This window comes from Parambassis ranga, chromosome 24 (assembly GCF_900634625.1).
Source record: "Parambassis ranga chromosome 24, fParRan2.1, whole genome shotgun sequence".
In the NCBI taxonomy this organism is placed as follows: Eukaryota; Metazoa; Chordata; class Actinopteri; family Ambassidae; genus Parambassis; species Parambassis ranga.
This window is the reverse complement of record NC_041043.1, coordinates 6,484,214-6,501,454: the sequence shown is the minus strand read 5'-3', so window position 1 is coordinate 6,501,454 and position 17,241 is coordinate 6,484,214. Positions and strand designations below refer to the sequence as shown.

At 41.7% G+C, this 17,241-nt stretch overlaps 1 protein-coding gene across 8 annotated transcripts in view; it reads right to left on the bottom strand.

The window, feature by feature from the left end:
* The window catches only part of nhsl1b (NHS-like 1b), an 83,172-nt gene that overhangs the window by 20,828 nt on the left and 45,103 nt on the right, over positions 1-17,241 (bottom strand). For 3 of the 8 annotated variants that reach the window (XM_028396987.1, XM_028396989.1, XM_028396988.1), the window contains exon 2: positions 13,040-13,321. The exons of the other annotated variants lie outside the window; for them this stretch is intronic. In XM_028396987.1, coding sequence (XP_028252788.1) covers positions 13,040-13,321 — 282 coding nt within the window. The remainder of the gene's footprint in view (positions 1-13,039; positions 13,322-17,241) is intronic. 8 annotated transcript variants of the gene reach the window in all.

Below are 17,241 nucleotides of genomic sequence, written 5' to 3'. Positions count from 1 at the left end.
GAAGAACCTTGTACATCCTTGGAAGGAAAAGCGGGTTTCACAAGGTTTTCTCAGGAGGATGCTGGGGCTTCTTGTATGCCAAATTCAGGACAGGATACACACACGCACTGACATTTATCTAATTTAGGAAACAACTTAAAGCCAAGTTCTCAGATAAACATAATAATTCTGTCTTCTTTGATTGTTGTTATGACCTTCGTCCTTCCTGTCTGATCATCCTCAGCCTGCTGTGTGTGCACATGGCCGGTGAATCTGTGCCGAATAAATGCCCAGCGTATACAATCCTCCCATTGTTCAATCCGCTCACAATCTATCACATGCACACACACTCCTGCACCCACCCATTCAAACACACACACACCCACCCACGCACATACACACACCCCCCCAATGGCAGGAGAGCCCCTCCTTTTGTGACCGTATTTCATTTCAACCAAAATGGTTGCAGAGAGGAAGGTTGGAGGGAGTGGATGGGGGTGTGTGTGAAAGCTGCAACAGGAGCTTGAATAGGACTGCAAATGATCCTTGAATTTGTGGGTAAAAAGGATCTGCCCCTCCTCACTGCCTTCATCTGAACCTTTCAAGCCATCTTGCACGTCCTGCACACCAGTGCAGACAACAGTCTGGATTTTTCTTTCTGTTTAGTAACACTCATTGTTTCTGCAGGGTACTGTGTGCTGCATGTGTTTGTCAGTTGAGTTTCGAAGCCTTAAATGCATACAACATGTCCGCTAAGTTCTCCATGTGTTCATGAAATCCACCTTCACACAGACATTATAATAACTCCTTTCTATAATAGCAGAATGACAGTTTTCTCTATTAATTTTTATTCCAGTAGTCCTTGCGTTGTATGAGACCTAAACTGTAAATGTGCATTATTGAGCTGTGGACTACAATGACCCTGGTGTACCAATTGGCCTTCTTGGGCTTCTTTTGGTAGGTATTAATCACTGTAGACAAGCGACAACCCACAGCTCCCACTGTTATGGACATTTTGATCCAAGGCAAGGTGCAGTGAACGCCTTAAAAAAATCTACAAGACCAGTTGCATTGCTTCAACCTTCTGAAGGAAAATGACCTTGATGACTGAGTATCTTCAACATAATATGTCAGTGGTTTTTATGTTGAAGCTATTCATTGTTAAAGGTCAGTAAGAATGGTGACAGAAGTTAAGGTAAAAGAAGCAATTTGTCTAATTGCCTAATCACACACTTAACTCATGCTAGAAACAATACTGACATGCTCTTAGTAAAGGTGAACATGTCAGCCTGGTCAAGTCCCTCTCTGTCAAGCTGTCACCATGTGGCTTCTGCTTGGCTTGAATCGAGTGGCGCTTGGCACGCGTACAGTATTAGGATAATTTATGCAGACGCGAGCCTAAGCGGCATCACTCATTAAAAAGCCTATTGTTCTCAGGCCACTGTCAACACACTCACACACACACAGACTCATACACAGCCCGACAGTATGACAGGTCAACATCTCTATCCGCCGAAGGAGGGCTTCAAATCTAGGCCACCTCTAGGATTAGTGATATCCATTCAGCCATACATCCTTCCGCTCTTCCCTACTAATGAATGGAAGCCCCCACTACACACACCAGCCAGAACAATATCAATCTTTCATCTGTTCATACTCTAAGCAGCATATGAAGAAAGCATACAGACTCGATGGGCGAAGCCTGGACAGAAGCCTATTTAGAACTGCACAAGAGATTATTGTAATGGGTTAATTTAGGTTATCCAGAAACCTCAAAACCTGCATACATAAAATGAGTTAGTTACAGTTAGACACTAGTTTCATTATTATTTAATCAAAGATGATGCCATCTGCCTCTGAGTGTATCATTAAGAAATTTAACCATTTGAATGGATGCATATATGCAACGAGCATTTATTTACCTTCAACATGAAATCTGAACACATGTTCATTAGTGTTATTCCCCAGACAATTATCTCCTCTTGTAATACAACAGGCAGCATGAAAAACTATGGGGTGAGGGTGGATGTGAATTATATGTTGTAATTAAGACTCAGTCGTGAATGTGGAGACAGACTGATGAAGGACTCCTAGTCTTCCTCTAGTCATTATTCTTTGTCTCATTTTTACACCTCATCTGGATCTCTGCATCAAACCTGCCACAGCCGGTGGCACAGTCTCTCTAATATACAAACCCAACTTTAATTTATATGCTGAATTTTGATTGCTGTCAATCGATCAATAGCCTAAACACACACAGTATCCTCTTCTTCAGCATCTCTCACTTCGCCTGACAGGTCTCAGCTTTTATTTTTCTAATTGGACTTATGAAGAGTAAGCTAAGCTCCACCTGATCCGCTAATGTCAAGTCTCTCCCCCTCTTCTTCTCCCTCCCTTTCTCAATCCCCAGGTTCTTTTCTCTTCCTTTCTCCATTTTGATTTAGACATTAACACTTTCATGACTGCTAATGTGATCAAGTCTGTATGGATGTTACACTCTTTCTTCTGGGCTGTCCCTTTAAAGTCAATCATTTAATATACCCAGCATACCCAGCGACTGAACTGGACAGGAAATGCACCAAAAACCCTCAAAAAGTAATCTGAAGGCACATTTTCTATGTTTCACCCCCATTCTTTCCCCTTTTCTCTGAATGAAAAATAATATATAGCATGCAGAGCACCATAGGAGATATCTCATCCCTTCCCCCTTCTTTCATCGCTACATTTCTGTGAATGAAAGCGTAACATCAGGGGTCAATGGGAAGCTGATCGCTTTGCTCTTCCCTGGGATATGGTACAAGACATGAATAATCTGAGGGGGCGAGAAGCTATAGAGGTTTCTACAGCATGATCAAGGAGTAGATCATTATAACAGAGATATGTATTCATGAAACTGTACCGCTATCATCCTTTATTAGCTGATTTGTCACACTCATAAATTTTTACTGAACAAGGAGTTAAAGGTAAATAGCTGTAGAGGCGACTTTCTATAGCACTCATAAAAAGGCTATTAAGTTAAACTTCAGACTCTCTCCTGAATAAACACAGACTCTCTCTCTCACACACACACATAGTGACAGAGAAGCAGGGCTGAGTAAACAAGCTGTGAAAACAGTTTTTTCTGTCACTAATGATTCTAGCATGAGGTAAAGTTCTCACGCTGCACGTGCAAGCACACGCAAACACACTGTGTTCAATAAACTCCAGCACCTACTGAATGAACTTTGTATGACTGGCTATGAAACACACCCATCCCCTGTGGTCTGTCTCAGCAGACAGAGGTTACTCCAACGCGCCTCCCTCCCCCTCAACGTTCTTCTGCTCTTTCCATCTGACCTACTCCATTGAAGCAGCTGGGATTCCATCACTCATGCACACACACACACTCACACAAAAACCCTCAGCTTATATGAAACTGGTATTGACAAAATCGATGAAATGAATTACTGGTGTTGATAATACACACAGTATTTTCTACCGATAGATAGATGCTAATTTATTGTTAGTCTTTTGATCATTATACTCATGAACATTTGAAAGCTAAATTACATACAACACTTTGTACTCTACAGCTTCAGTGCAAGACACCAAACCTCTCACTATTAAACAAGAGAAAGTTGGTGGTGACCAAGCTTTTGTTTGGGCTGGTATCATTGCATCCATCAGCTGTGTAGGTGCATGATTACATTGGTGAATATGGTGGGGTTAAAAACATGTCACACTGAAGGGGCTTTCTAGTGGCCCAAAACTATAGGTTAGTGGTTTAGAGAGGTGCCTTGGTCTGCCATTTGTCCAAACAAGATAGTGTGTGATTTCAAAGTTCATTGGACATGTCAGTGGAGATATTCTACACCACAACAAAATATTTCACCAGTCAACATAATTTTTTAATCTGAATTAAGCTAGCAGTGTGTGTGTGTGTCTTTGTGTATTCTTTTTTTATTCTGCTGAATGAAAGACAGAGGGGGCCTCTCTGTATGGGCTGTTCCTCCTTTGTGATCCATGAGAAAATCCTCCAAGTCCGGGTGACACACGCCCTGAACTTGTACACATCATGCCAAAAAATAAGCAGGCCTCGTTCTTTGTATTACTGCGAGTTTTGTGCTTCACAGATGTTTTGTGCCTATACCAGCCTTGTTGTGGTGACAGGTGTATATTTGAGTTTTCTGTTCAAACACAGAGAGATGTCTTTGAAAACAGTTTGCACAGTTCTACAGCAGATGAAAAATGAAGATACAAAGACTTTCAAAATAAGACAATAATGAGATGTGAAGCACGGTTCCATCCACAAAATGTCCTTTGATGTGGTAGAAGCCACTTTGCTGAGTAGCGATGTGAGGCAGGATAGAGGAGACAGCGTTTAAAGAGACAAAAATAAATGACAGGAGATAAAGGCAGCTAAGAGAGAAAAGCCGGGGGTGGAGATGAAAACAGAGGAGGCAGACAGAAATTCTACACATGAAGACAGACACACAAACATACCATACCAAGGCACAGCAAGCTTGGCAGTCATGCCTAATTTTTTTTCTCTTGGTGTCTGACCCGGGCACTCCCAACTGACCCCCTTTGAAATTCAAGCCAAGGTAAAAGAGGAAGAAAGACGCAGTGAAAACAGATAGAAGATATGTCTGTAGCTCTGCTTGAGAATACACACACTGAAACATTTTGAGTTGGAAAAACAAGACGCCACTAAGAAAACACTAAAAACAAACATCAGGGTCAGCTACAAGTAATAACAGCAGGAGGTGGGCAACCGTTAAACACGTCCCCCTATACAATCACTGAACACTGGAACTTTTACAGCCCGATGTTAGCTTCTGCACAATAAGCATGGGTCACTCTTAATATGTACACGCCTGTTGAGCAGAGACTTAAAATGCTTTGATTTTACGAGCAGGCTGATTTGTTTGCCCGAGTTTTTGGGCTCTTTAAAGAAGGTGGCAGTTTTGTTGCTAACTTGCCCCCCGTCACAGTGAATTGGTAACTAACCACCCGTTTCCTCCGTGGCAACAGAGTTATAAATCTAATGTAATCTAACCCCAGTGGCCTGTCAACACCCCTGAAGCTGGCAGGACAATAAGAGGAAACCGAAACAGGCTTGCCTGCTACTAGAAAGGTTCGTAGACCAGTGTTTTTGAGGGTGCTCAAAAACCTGATGCATACTATTACCATGAACCAGGATGGCAGTTTTAATGGCATTAACACTTAGAGCTAGCCTCACAACACAGTGTGTATACAATATTTGCCAGAGATGACACTGAAAGTGAGTAATCCTATGCATGCCATTCAGATTTGTGTATCCCATCTATAACAAGAAAATGACAGAATCGTTGGTGTTAACAACATCTAGTGCCGTCCTGAGGTCATGCAAACAGTATGTGTAACATGAGGTAGTCAGGGTGGGTTTTGTCACCATTGGTAGTAGTAGTAGAAGATGGGAGAAGCTGGTATTGTAGAATGAATGTAATAAAACTCACAAACCATTGCACCCTTGATTAAAGTTCAGACCTTCCCTATCCCATTAAATTCACTGAAAATACCAGTTTAGCAGTTTGACAAACATTTACTTATTAACTACCTCAATTCAAAATTCTGGCTCGGCTGCTGTAACACATGGCTGTCAAGCTATTGATTGTTAATTTCCCAATGGAAAGCTCATGCCAGTTGCAGGTAGTGTAACAGACCTCTGGCAGCCCATGGACTACATTAAGACCCATTACCATCTAGCCACTCTGTCTCCACTCATATTGACTCCTGGCCCTTCTTGCCCTCCAGCAGACCCTCAGAGGACCTACTACATCAATAACCACACAGCCTAAGTGTGTTTGTGTATGTGTGGGTGAGGTTCATGTGTGTCTCTAGCATGATTATGACAAGCTGCCCAACTGGCATTAAACAGTATGTGTGTGTGTGTGTGTGTCAATGTTATTGTCCATATACGAACAAGTGCCTACAGCGACTTACAATCTACTGCGTTTAGACAACAGATATTGTAACACACCACATTCCTATACCCTTTTTGTCCTTCTGTTTATGCTCTTGCACATATAGGTTGTAAGACAATAAAAGTCTATGTGCCAGCATATGACCACACATATCTCACTTGCTGCATATGACCACACATATCTCACTTGCTGCATATGACCACACATATCTCACACAGACACACACACACATCCATGAAGAGATGCCTACACACAGAACATTGTGTTGGCTGCCACATGGTTTTCTGACCTACATTTCAACACCAAGGCTGTCTGTGGTTCTCTTTTAATGGTGTGTGTGTGTGTTTCCTCCTTTATAGCAGCACACAATCATGAATCCAATTTTATAATTAACTAAACACACAAAATCACATAAATCTTACAATAACCACAAAGACACACTGTAGAGTGCAGTCCCTGTGTTAGTTGCGGGTATCCACTGAACATGTGTGTGTTGTCATGCTTGATCAATATGATTCATTAGTATCCATATTTCACTTCATTAGCTGACATGCTAATTCAATTTACTGGCAATATAAATCACACCTTGGAAGAAAAGCAATGTAATGTGATTAGATTTCTTCATACTTACTTCATACATGCCGGCATGATTAATCATTATAAAATTGTGATCTCAATTCACCCCGTGTGCGATCCAATTTTTTAAATGATCTCAATTCTCGGCACCTATGTTGCAGCTCATAGAGCGATCACGGCAGTTTGGAAAGCCTTTAAAGCAATTAAAGGAAATGTGCCACTATATGTAGAAAATTGTTCTGGTTTTGATACTGCACTTCAATGGCCAATTGATGCCCCTTTTCTTTAGATACTGAAGCCTCGGAATGTGGAAAGACATTTCAATTAGCCAATGTAGAGCCATGTTCAGGCTTGTGGTGATGTTTTTTGAGAAAAAAAAATTGTGATATCAATTCTAAGCTAAAAAATTGTAATTCATGCAGGCTCACTGTGAGGTATACAATAACATGTACTTTTGCTGTTACCATGGTCCCCGTGCTAAACTCATGCTGCTGGTGCGAGGGTCTCTTGTCTGATTTCCACACAGAGGCACAGAGACAGACTGAGCTAATTTAGGTTAAGTGCCTTCAGTAGCTCAAGGGCACAAAGCAACAAGCCACCTGGGGCTAGCCTGTATTACAAGGAGGAAAGCCGTGTGTGTATGAGTGTGTTTGTGTGTGGGTTCGTATCAGACATAAACACAGGGTCACCGATAGGAAGTGGGTTAAAGCCACATCTGGCACAATGTATGCATGCATGTGTGTGTTTATCTGTAGTTCCTCCACCGCTCCACAGCAAAATTGACACTACTCTGTTTGACCCATTTCTCACATTGCACCTCGTGTCTCATCAGCAACAACTGTAGGTCGCTTGGGGGAGAGTGGTGGTGGTGGTGGTGGGGCATCCAATCAAAGATCAGTGATACAAATGAAATGACCAATGACCACAAATTAAGGAAGTGAGCAAGACAATCAAGCTTGAGGCAGTGGCACAATTGGGAGGTTAGAGGTAAAGTCGGATGTGAGTTCTGGTGGCTGGGATTGATTGCTGTCATTAACCAATACATTTGAAATGCATGACTGCGCGTGGCCCCTCTAATCAGGCCTAAAACATTGATCCAATTTGCATCTCATCACTGCTGGTTTGTTATAGAATGTTTAACAGATTTTTTGAGTCATGAAAACTGAGACTGCTGAATACAAATCTGAGATGTTGGAATGGTTCAAAGGACATCTGAGGATGCAGATGGGGTGGTTCAGGCATTTCAATGGCTACAAAGTCAAGGAAGATTTTACATGCACATAGGCTGCAGGAGAGTGTATAGCTGTGTAAACACTGGTTGTTTCAATCACCTAAAAATGAAACCACTACTGATGTTTTCCTGGTGAAAATGTGCTATATCACGTCCTTTTGACAGCCTTTAAATCAATGTCCATCATCTACTACCAATACTAGTAAGTAAAACTTACATGTTATAATGCCTGCCTATTATAATACAGTGAGCATTTTTGTAATCTGAGCTGGGTAAAGACAGAGAGGGTTAAATACATCTCAGGCTAAGAGCTTACAGAATGATGTTGATCAGTATCATCTGTAAAACACACGTAAGTACACGCACACACTCAGACATTGTGGTTGGTGCTTACATCTGACTTATCAATGAAATGCAGAGATGCATAATGCTGAAGTGTGTATGTGAGTGCACACGCTTGTGCTAAGCCTAGGTTCCTCCACTGATAATCCTATCTTGAGACCCTGTCTGGGAAAAAAAAAGTACGACCCTAAATCCATTTAACCCCTCCTTCCCTCTCCCCCTTCTGTCCCATCTGAGCAATAATGGATGGAGCGATGCAGGCTTTAATAGAGAGAGCAGACCTCTCTTGGATGCAACGAGTGCGCCCTCCTAATGGGCCTCGAGGGAAAGCATGCTGACTCCCTGATCAAATACTCCCAAAATTTAAGACCACCATTATTCCAAATTAAATTCTGTGTGCCACCTCATGTGTCTCTTTTTGGTGCAGATGAATAGGAGCACAGCTTCTGATTGGCAATTAATTCAATCCTAATTCCATGTAATTACCATAAAACCACCAATTTAGTCTTATATAACATATTGGTTAAAACTGATGATTCACAGATAAGCAACTCTAGAGCTAAGAAATAGAAACGCTGCACTTCCTTCCTTCCTTGGCTCGTCTGTATTATATCGCCACCCTGTGGTGAATTTAAAGAACAGCTCCAGGGTCTTTCTGCTATTCTCTTTGAAAACTGCAATCTGAGATTTGCTTTTAGCTATGAACAAACAAATTAGCACTGTCAGTCTGGAGTAAGGTGGCTCCCCTTTCTACTACATTCTTCTTTTATTTTGCCTTTAATCCATGCACTCCTGTGATTTGGGAAAAAAATCCTCAAAAAAGAGACGTTGCCATGGTGAGAACAACTCATTAACAAGACAGATTTAAAGAGGCTCTTAAAATAACTTTCTCTCCTCTAGCTCTCCTTTTATAATCAGTCTCTATGAGGGGACACAAGCTTTTCAGAGGCCTGGCTCTGCTTTTGGAGGCTTAATGGAACCTCCAGCTGACCAGGATATAAACCGAACTTGGAATGAGAAGGAGGCAGAAAGTGTGAGACTGGGGTGTACAGTGGAAGAGAGAGAGGTCCCAACCCTCAGTTTAGTTTCTTTTAAATCTGGTGTCCTACAGCTGCAGTAGAAGAGATACGCCATTACAGAGAATAACAATGCATTTAAAGACTTGTGGAATAATAATATAATAAAAATTAGATTAACAAACTTAAACAGGAGGCAAAGTGCACCTTCTGAGGAAGCCAGGAATGTAATTGCGCATGTACAGACGGGGCAGACTGGTCAGTAGGGCAAACAGGGCCAGGAACTCGGAGGACCAGACTCGAAGCAGCATGAGGTAGAAAAAAGCTCCCTCTAATAGCAGCCGCTCATTAAAGAAATGAGCTGTGACTGAGGTCGCCACAGCCTGCGCAGTGCTTAAACATACTTATCCCACACCACGGCTCAATTAGATTTTCCAATTACTAACAACAAGACCACTGTAGAATTGCACAAGCATAAAGAGGAGAAAAGGAATAAGCTGTTGCTGAGGTAAACACAGTCCAATCTGCATCAGAACATTAACAAAAACTCCCACATTCATGATCTAATAATAACTGTAGATCACATTAGTTTCAGCTTCTTTATGCTGGAGGTAAAAATACCTGGACGAATAAAGAGTTACAATGGCCACAGATGAATTGTGTGGACCACTTTGCTGTACACCTGAAATACTTATTCTTATCTCAGCAATGTCAGATGTGATGATTTTGCCTCTTTTCTACCCTGCAGCAATGTACAACTATGCAGAAACTATTCAGGTGAGAGAAACTAGAAAGAGGAAATAAAGACTAAATAGCTGAATATCTGTATATGTGCCACCTCAACAAAGAGTATGTTCTTCTAGAGTCTGGGTGCCATTTGGTGCAGTACACAGACCTAACCTGCAGGAGGCTCTCTCTGTCAATGACAATATGGATGTGGCACTTCACTGGGTCAGTGAGGGCAAAAAAAAACAAGTAATACAAATGGAAGAAAAAAACATGGTCAGCAGTAAGGTTTGTCCTTGGTTCAAATAAGATGCTTAACCAACCAATCATCTGCTGTGTCAGAGCTCCCTGTCTCTCTCACTGACATATTTAATCAATAACAGGATAAATGTCTCTGTAGAATCCACTGATTAGCTGGCTATTATGTCCTGATGTGATAATCAAGCCATTAAGTAAAGCTCAGTTGTACACACATGGGGCAGTGAGGCCATCTTACACCTGATCCCTCCTTCTATACACACAGTTCTCCTCTCTTCTCTCTTCCATCACTTCAGTCTCTCAAATGAAAAGCCAGCTGAGCCAAGACCCACACTATTAATCTGGTCGCATTATCATGTTGTGGCGGCTATGTGGTCGGAAAGCATTAACTTCATGATACAAAGTTTAAAAAAAAAGTATTTTGTCATCAGAAATGATGACAAAATTACTAGGACCAAAAAGAAAGTTGGAGGACTGTGGGCCAAAATTAATGCAGTTTCCCCATTGTGGGACAAAAAAAAGTGTTTCTTAATCTTAATCTTAATCCACCTACCATTTACAATCTGCTTTTATAAACATCTGCTCTACGCAGCTAATCAAACCCGAACGGTTTCTGTAAAACATCCTGTGGCTGGCTTGCACTTACACGCACACTGTGAGAGAGATGAAGTGAGAGAAGCAGAGGAAGATTGAGACAGACAAGGTTGCTTTGAAGAAAAACAGAGCCTTAACCCATTTTACAGTTGAATAACTCTGACTGACCTCTGACCCCCAGTTCCCAAATGTGTGTGTGTGTGTGTGTGAAACCCCCTTTCTTTCTTCATCTCATTAAGCTGTGTGTCATGCTCTCCACTCCATTGTTCTACCACCTCCCCAACCTGCAATGAGGGTTTTTTCATGCACATTCAAGCTACTTGTCTTTACTCATCTAGGTTGAGTGCATATGTGCTTACAATCCATCCTGAGCCTTGAAAGAACAACTAACGAACATCACTGTGAATAAACCCTCCAAATATCCGTGAGTCAGAGAAAGACAAGCTACTTTTAATGCATGTCTTTCCTTGCAGATTCTATTCAGAGTAAGTTAAGAAGATTAATTGGCGTGTCATACCAGAGTGAAGGACATCAGAATACCATTGCTGTCTTTACTTGTTTAGTCAAAAAGAAGGCACTCTTAACCCCTTCTCTTGTCACTTGGTTCTGCTTAAAGTGAGGATTTGTGTTTCTCTTCTATTTCTACAAGTCCCAACCACTAAATTAACAGCCTTTAATTGCATGGAAAAGTGGGAAAAATTTGTGAGAATAAAAAAACACAACGAAGAGGCGATGAAGAAGAACTGAGGCCCAACAACAACCCAATTCCCTGTGCTGAAATTACATTACCCTAACTGATTTCCTGGCTTCCTCTCCATAAATGCAGCCAATGCATTTAATTTGTCCTCATCTAGTTACTCTACAGGCTCTGTCTCCCTCAGGTACTCTCCCCCCCCCCCCCCCCCAGGGAGCTGTTGGCTCTGATTGGTTGATAGCTGAACCTGCCTTCCCTCTGAAGGATTACTAGGGGGTGTGCCCAGTTGAACACCTGCTCCTCCTCTAAACTAAAATAATATAAAAAGAGGGCTGGTGGACTCCAAAGGAAGATTGTAAGAAATAGTTTTTATATATAATAATAAGAAACAATACTTGTCTTTTAAAATATACTGAAGACAGCATACACACACAGAAGACACAAAAGACGAATTAGCAAAGTTCCAATTTGTGTGCGTTTGTGTGCACGAGGGTCATCTGTTCAGCGGTGCATAAACACAGAGCGACTGGAAACCCAGACAATACTGTACCAATGGCAGCAACATCTTGAGCTGTCACGGCATGTTAGCCAAAGCAGGCATGAGGATGGGCTGCAGTCGTTTGGCAGCACATTGTTACGCTACACACAAGAAAAAGGAATTCTGTTTCAGAGGCGCATATATGCAGGAAGACTAAGTAGCGTATATAAGTAGACGGATGGATAAAGACTCACTAGTTAGTTACAAATTTTGGACCTTTATCCATCTGCTCTTTCTTATCTCTCTGATAGCTCCTTTATGTAGTAGCAGAGGTGAAAGTGGGTCACTACTGTAACCCTAGCAGTGTCAGCTCCATCACCCCGAGCTGTCAGCTCCCTTACACTTCCCCTGCAGGCCTGGGCTATCCCCTCCAGCTGCTGACTATTATGTCTCATTCCCAGGGGTGCCCACACACACAGTGGGGCGTCTTTAGTTATGGATGTCCCAAATAAGGATGAGGCATGGTCTAGATGCAAGCATGCAAACAGGATATGCATGAATGCATAAATGTGTGGTTACTGTCTGTGCACGGACAAATCACAGTGACAGTATTTATGAAAGCCTTTCTCCAGTCACCCAGTTCACACAGTTATACACCAAGGGTCAAAGGAGTCTTAGGTCACAAAGCCATGGGATACCCAGCAAAACACACATATACACATAGAGATACACACTTACACATACACAATGACAGACGGCACGGTTCGCTCAGTTACAGAGAGGATGGAAATCAACTAATAAGAAGTGACAAAGCCCAGCTTGGGAAAAGCTTCTACCACATGTGTGGTGACTCTTTGGCACTGTGACATGCAATGTGTAATCATTTAACACAAACACTTCAGGTGACTAAAGTGCACTCTGGAGCAGGAGCCTGTTTTCTAGCCGGGACAAATAGCACAAGCATTACTGTGGCAAAACAGCAGTGTGGTGCTGAGTCTTACTAAGAGGCTAACAGAGACTTTTAGCTGGATAATCACAGTGCAGTTCAGCTCAACTGTCTACTATCTTCTAATGAAAGAGGACAGAAGGACTGCTAAGTCTTGAGTTTTACAAAGATTTTAGATTCCTCTGACAAACTAATAACAGTTTGTCTTCTTTGCTTTAAAAGGTCTACACACTTGGCACTCTTTTATTTTGTACCTTTTCTATCCTGGTAGGTTTGTGTTTTTCCTGGTGGGCCATTAGCCGTCGGTCCAAGCAGTGGTTTGGGTATCCATAGTGAATCCTGTTTCTGGTAGACTTTTGACACAGAGAGTAGACGTTTGCGTAGGCAACACTCCGGCCTTGTGGGCAGGGGGTAGGGGAAGGCCTGGGACTTGTGGCTGTTCCCCATCTTGTCGGCGGGCTGGAAGGAGCACAGAGTTTGCTGCTTGCCCGCGGCGTCCTCAAAGCAGGCCTTGTGCCAGCAGTTGACCACCGGCTCTGAGGAGAGGCAGTGCACATATGTGATCATCCCCAACTAAGACCTAAACCCCCGCCACTTGCCCTTCCCTGCTCTATGCAGGACCGAAGCCCCCAACTCCTCCCCCTTGCACAACCTCCTCCTTGCATAGACCCTAGGGTTGGATATTGACGCAAACATTTAACTTTGTACTTAAAATGTTCATATCTTAAGGTCACAGAGGAGTGCATGTCAACATTAAAATTAAACAGGACAAATAAGTTCAGAAAAAAGTCACAGGAGTGATTATTTTAAGTTAAAAAAAACGCTTCACACCGCATATAATGAGCATAACGAGCACACCTGTGTGTGTGTGTGTGTTCCTTAGATATGATTCCCATTAAAGTTTGATCATATGTCCTAAATCACATTGAAATTTTAAGAGTTACTTAAGTCTCAGTTAGGGTTGGGCGATATTGGCAAAAAAATTAATCACGATTAATTGTGGCATTTAGCCGATAACGATTAACTTGACGATTAATTGATGACAGTTGCACTTACATGTTTTTGACTCTAAATTGGCACAGTGTTCTAGCATGATGCCGACAAATCATCAGTCAAGTTAACTACTTCATTCACAACAGGCTAAGCTGGTGATTAGGCACCAACCAGCCATGGAAATATGTATTGATAATATTGAGGCACAAACTGCTTCAAAATAATAATGAAGCAAACATTTAAAGTAACTTTGTCCTTCAAATGTTTTTATCTTAAGGTCACAAAGCATGTCAACATTAAAATTAAACAGACAAATAGACAAACAAAGTTCAGAGAAGTCACATCAGTGATTATTAAAGTTAAAAAATGTGTCTGCGCAAATGAACCTGTGACTGAATATGTCCCACACTAGTGCATGTTTTCACTCAGACTGTAGAACAGCAGCAGAAAAAACAAACAAATAAACAAACCGGACAATTTCACATTTAAATGTGTGTCTGTGCAAATCAACCTACGTTACGTTCTTCCAGCGCTTCGTTTGGTCCTAAGGAGCACGATGACTAAACGTATCGCGGATTCTCGGCTGAGTGGAATTCTTTCCAATATCTGCTGGAGGAGACTTCGCTGTTGTAATGTTTCCTATGTTGCTGTGAAGTCCGTAAATAAAGATCGGAGTTTATTCCTTTGATACGAGCAATAATTCAGTTACTATAGCAACAACCAACCTTTGATACGAGCAATAATTCAGTTACTATAGCAACAACCAACGCTACACGCGTCACCTAATGCATGTCGCGGCACTATATACAGCTGTAGTGTAGTGTTGTGTCCTCGTTGCGCTTTCTTCGTGCTCGGGCTTATGGTGACAGACGTTGAACTTATGTTAGAAACGTGCTGCTCCGCATTATTTAACTGAACACCACTGTCTTTTTATTGTTATTGTGGGCTCACATGTGCGCGGGTGATGGTGAGACTACGCCGCACACAAAAATGCGTCATCATGACGAGGCACTTATCGCCGTAATCGATAAGTGGCAAATATTAATCGATTACAGTTTTTCTGACGATTAATTGCACACGATACGATTTTGCACAAGCCTAGTCTCAGTACTGTATTGTTTAACCTTAGGACGGACACTTGTCTGTTTAAATGACTGTTGAATAATACTTTACAGAATTACAGTCTTCTTTTTAACCTATTTGAAATAAAACTTTATTTTGTTCTGTTATTGTTATTTAAATTTTCATGTTTATTGAAAACTTTGAGTTGAGTGCACATTATTAGAGTTGTTGTTTGCCTTTGAAATCCACTGATAATTTTTGAGAAGTGACAGAGTAGGCTACCTGAAGTCATTTGCACAGAAACATGCAAATTAGTGTCAATGTAAAATCGTGATCGTGATTTTACCATTAAAGTTTAAAATTTTTGCCATATCGCCCACCCCTACGTTGAACCTCTGTTAGGAACGTGCTGCTCCTCATCATTTAACTGAATACCACTGCCTTCCGCCATTATTGTTGAGAGTACGTCGCACACAAAAATGACATGTCATCATGACGAGACACTAATCGCCATAATCGATAGGTGGCAAATATTAATCGTTGACAGTTTTTCTGACGATTAATTGCACACGATACGATTTCGCACAAGCCTAATAGACCCTTCACTTCAGGTGATGGGATGGAGCAGTGACTAAAGAGTTTGTGTGAATTTGTGGGAGACCTACCCCCTCACTCTCAAGCCCTAAATAGGCTTCCCCCTCTCATTCTGGGAAGATAGGATGGAGGTTTAAAGGTTTTCGCAACCCACAAGGGATCCGATCCACTCCCTCTGTCTCCTCCCACTGTTTTTGTCTCTCCTCTCCCTCTCTCAGGGGATCCTATTGACTTACATTGATTTGCCTGACAAAGGAAGGCTGTGCTCAGTGTTCGATTACAAGATTTTACTCCAAAACAAATATTCCACAGAGCTATTGTGCATTAAGCTATTAAAAACATCACTGTAAGCTAGAAGAATAAGAATACTGACCCCCACGCATGACCACAAAAAACGTCTTAAATACTCCAAAGATGGACAATGTAGGACTAAAAACAAAGGGCAGTGCCTTATTTAAAATAACTGTGGTTAAAGCATGTTTTTCTTCAATGCTGTCCTTTGCAATTGACCTAAAAGCGTTACCACAGATCGAAAAAAAGGATCCACATAAAGTCAAGAAGCCAATTCATGTCCAAAAAAACAATACTTTCAAAAGAAAGTTCAGTTTGCAGCATCTAAGAGTGCCCTCCTTCCTTCTCCTCCATCCATTTGAGACAGAGCACCAGAACTGTCCAGTGACAGCCACATGGTCTCTCCTTTGTCAGCTCCTCCCTCTCCTCTGCTTGCTGCTGTTCTAATCTGTAAACCCAGATTATCTAGCCTCCAGCTCCTACCCTCTGATTGTGACACACTCAACACAGATGGACACCAGGCTGCAATTAATGAAGCACATCACCTCAACTTCACAAACATGTGGTACTTCAAGAAGACCTGGCGTGTCAAGTGTCAGCAGGTTAAATCGGATGACGCACATGCGTGTGGGTCAAACATCTCTGATTTACACCACACATGATTTTTGTTAAAAAGCACTTATCCAACAGAAAGCATGGCTTCGAGGTGGACAAAACACACACACGAGAAAGACAACTTCAAATTTAAAGGGTGCTAGATTACATTGGAAACTACAGAGGAGCACAGATGGACCTGACACAGACAGATGTAAGTGCAGCCGACACCAGATAAAAAGATGAGCGTCAAACAAAAGGATACTTGCAGATTAACACAGCGAGAGTAGTCAGGACTTGTTAAAAAGTCCAGACCAACCTGGCAGGTGAGTGTGTCTGTGTGTGTGTGTACTCACAGGCCCTCAACAAGCTGATTAAGGATCATGAATGTGAGCTGAGCTAAGCTTATTGTTGCGATATGCTCAGATTAATAAACTGTGAAATAAAAAGTTGTTACTTTGGGAATTTAAGCACCATCTCTGTACCGAGACATTGAACTAGACAAATAGGCAAATAGACATATGGTTATACAGAAACAATTACTTCAGAATACCAAGACAAATGTTGCCCTCTGGTGGTGGATAACATCGGTACCACCTAACACAAACACTGGTGTGAGCATTTTTCAGTCAAAATTATATTTTTGAGTTTGAGGCTGATAGACTGATAAAAACACCCCGACTTTGGTATGGACAATTTTCATTTTCTAAACTTAAAAAGTGGACAGCTAAATCTAAGTTTACTAGTCCGTAAACTTGTAACAACTTGGGGTGAAATTGGGAGAGCCTGTGTGTGGTTGTTGTTATCGTGCCAAGCCTCAGCACATAGCTAGAGGCTAAAACAGCCATTACCGATGGTTATCATTTCCACAGTACAGTGAAGCAGCCAACACACAAGCTGATTACAAAAACCAAAACCACTG